The sequence below is a fragment of the Lolium rigidum genome, chromosome 1 (assembly GCF_022539505.1).
Source record: "Lolium rigidum isolate FL_2022 chromosome 1, APGP_CSIRO_Lrig_0.1, whole genome shotgun sequence".
In the NCBI taxonomy this organism is placed as follows: Eukaryota; Viridiplantae; Streptophyta; class Magnoliopsida; order Poales; family Poaceae; genus Lolium; species Lolium rigidum.
Genome location: NC_061508.1, coordinates 113,334,654 through 113,336,123, shown reverse-complemented (window position 1 = coordinate 113,336,123; position 1,470 = coordinate 113,334,654). Strand labels below are relative to the sequence as shown.

Genomic DNA, 1,470 nt, shown 5'->3' with positions numbered 1-1,470 from the left:
GAAGCCACCATGTTTGTTTGCCTCCGCCACGGCCATAAAATTATCCAGGCCCGCAGTGAACTCGTCAAACCGTCGGTCAATGTACATCCATTGCCGATTCATCTGCATGATATAATTAAGCTGATCAAAACCATTACAGAACATCACGATGTATATATACACATGCATTTTATCAATTGCAGATGAAAAGGATAAAGTCGTTAACCTCGATGAAGAAGAAAAAAGCAAGTTAAGTGTGGCTTGATTTGTGTAAACTCAAGTGGCAAATCCTCTTAAGCATTTCATCGAACACCTCTTGTCCATGTGAAGAAGAGAGGAGAGCAATACACCCCTCTTGTGAAGATAGTGAAAAAATGGCTAAGTGTGGCTCACACTTGGGCAGGGGCAAGGTTATATAGCCAGAGGGGGGCCTTTGGACCCGGTTTGTCATACAAACCGGGACTAAAGGGTTCCCTAGGCTGACAACCCTGCGGGTGGACCCTTTGGACCCGGTTTGTATGACAAACCGGGTCCAAAGGCCGCTACAGGACAGGCGCCAGCGGGTGGGGTCGTCCTGGGCAGAAACGAACCGGGTCCAATGGGGGCATTGGACCCGGTTTGGTTCAGCAGTGGGTCATTTGCTTGGGACCAAAGGCCTCTTCTCCACTAGTGCCTCTTCTCATACTGAAGCGCCATCCGTTCACGTGCAAAAAACTTCTCATTGTAATGTTGGGCGTCAACTCGAAATATCATTGATTCTAGCTGCGTGGCATTCAGTACAAAGAATTTGGCAAAGTCAACCTCTGAGTAATCGCCCCGACAACCTGATGAGTAAGTGCCTTGATAACGGTCCAACACTATTTTCTTCAGCTTTAAAGGGATGTCAAGACTTGGTTCCGGGATAGATAGCCAGCTTGAACCAAAACGGCAGAGGATTTCCTTCTCCAAGAAGAGCTAAAAAGAGCATATAGACGAATTAGACTTGAGAACAGTTAATAAAACATAAGTGCAGACGAACACAATTAATGAATTATCAATAGAAAAGTTGCCACCTTAATGTACAATTTCTCCAAACATGGAAAGCATCTCAGCATGTCAATAATGTCATTCAAACTACGTGCACTCCCCATGTTGATGGCTAAAGTCTTAACACTGCAAATCCTGGCAGCCATGCTATCAAGCTGCAATCCCTTCATTACGCATACAAAACAGCATTAGGCCTACTTACAAATGCAGATGACATGTAATTTACGTAAACTACACAGAAATGGACAGCTACCTGAATAATGGTAGAGCCAAACACGAGTCTGTTTGTGTCAACCCCATGGAAATCCGAAACATAACCTACGGTTTCTAGTTTAGGCGCGGAGACCACGGTTACATGAAGGACATAGGCCAAATTGAGATTAAGCAGATTTTCAAGAGAAGGGGCGTTATCGATTATAAGTTCCTTGAGCTCATTTTTCCTATCTTGAATTGGCCTGAGCCTTA

The 1,470-nt window shown here is 44.6% G+C and overlaps 1 protein-coding gene across 1 annotated transcript; it reads right to left on the bottom strand.

Annotated features, from left to right (window-relative positions):
• Positions 1–645: 645 nt before the first annotated feature.
• On the bottom strand, positions 646–1,470 carry LOC124650241. The gene is made up of 3 exons (XM_047189791.1): positions 1,259–1,470; positions 1,032–1,169; positions 646–933 (listed from the first exon to the last, which is right to left on the bottom strand). Exons 2-3 carry the CDS (start codon positions 1,149–1,151, stop codon positions 646–648), a joined length of 408 nt encoding a protein of 135 aa, XP_047045747.1. The 5' UTR covers positions 1,152–1,169; positions 1,259–1,470.

What these genes read in the sequence shown, in the direction of transcription:
- LOC124650241 (XM_047189791.1), bottom strand. Translation starts at nt 1,151, where the DNA reads ATGGCTGCCAGGATTTGCAGTGTTAAGACTTTAGCCATCAACATGGGG. An exon ending in TGGAGAAATTGTACATTAAG is followed by an intron (nt 934 to 1,031) that starts GTGGCAACTTTT and finishes TGCTCTTTTTAG; the next exon opens with CTCTTCTTGGAGAAGGAAAT.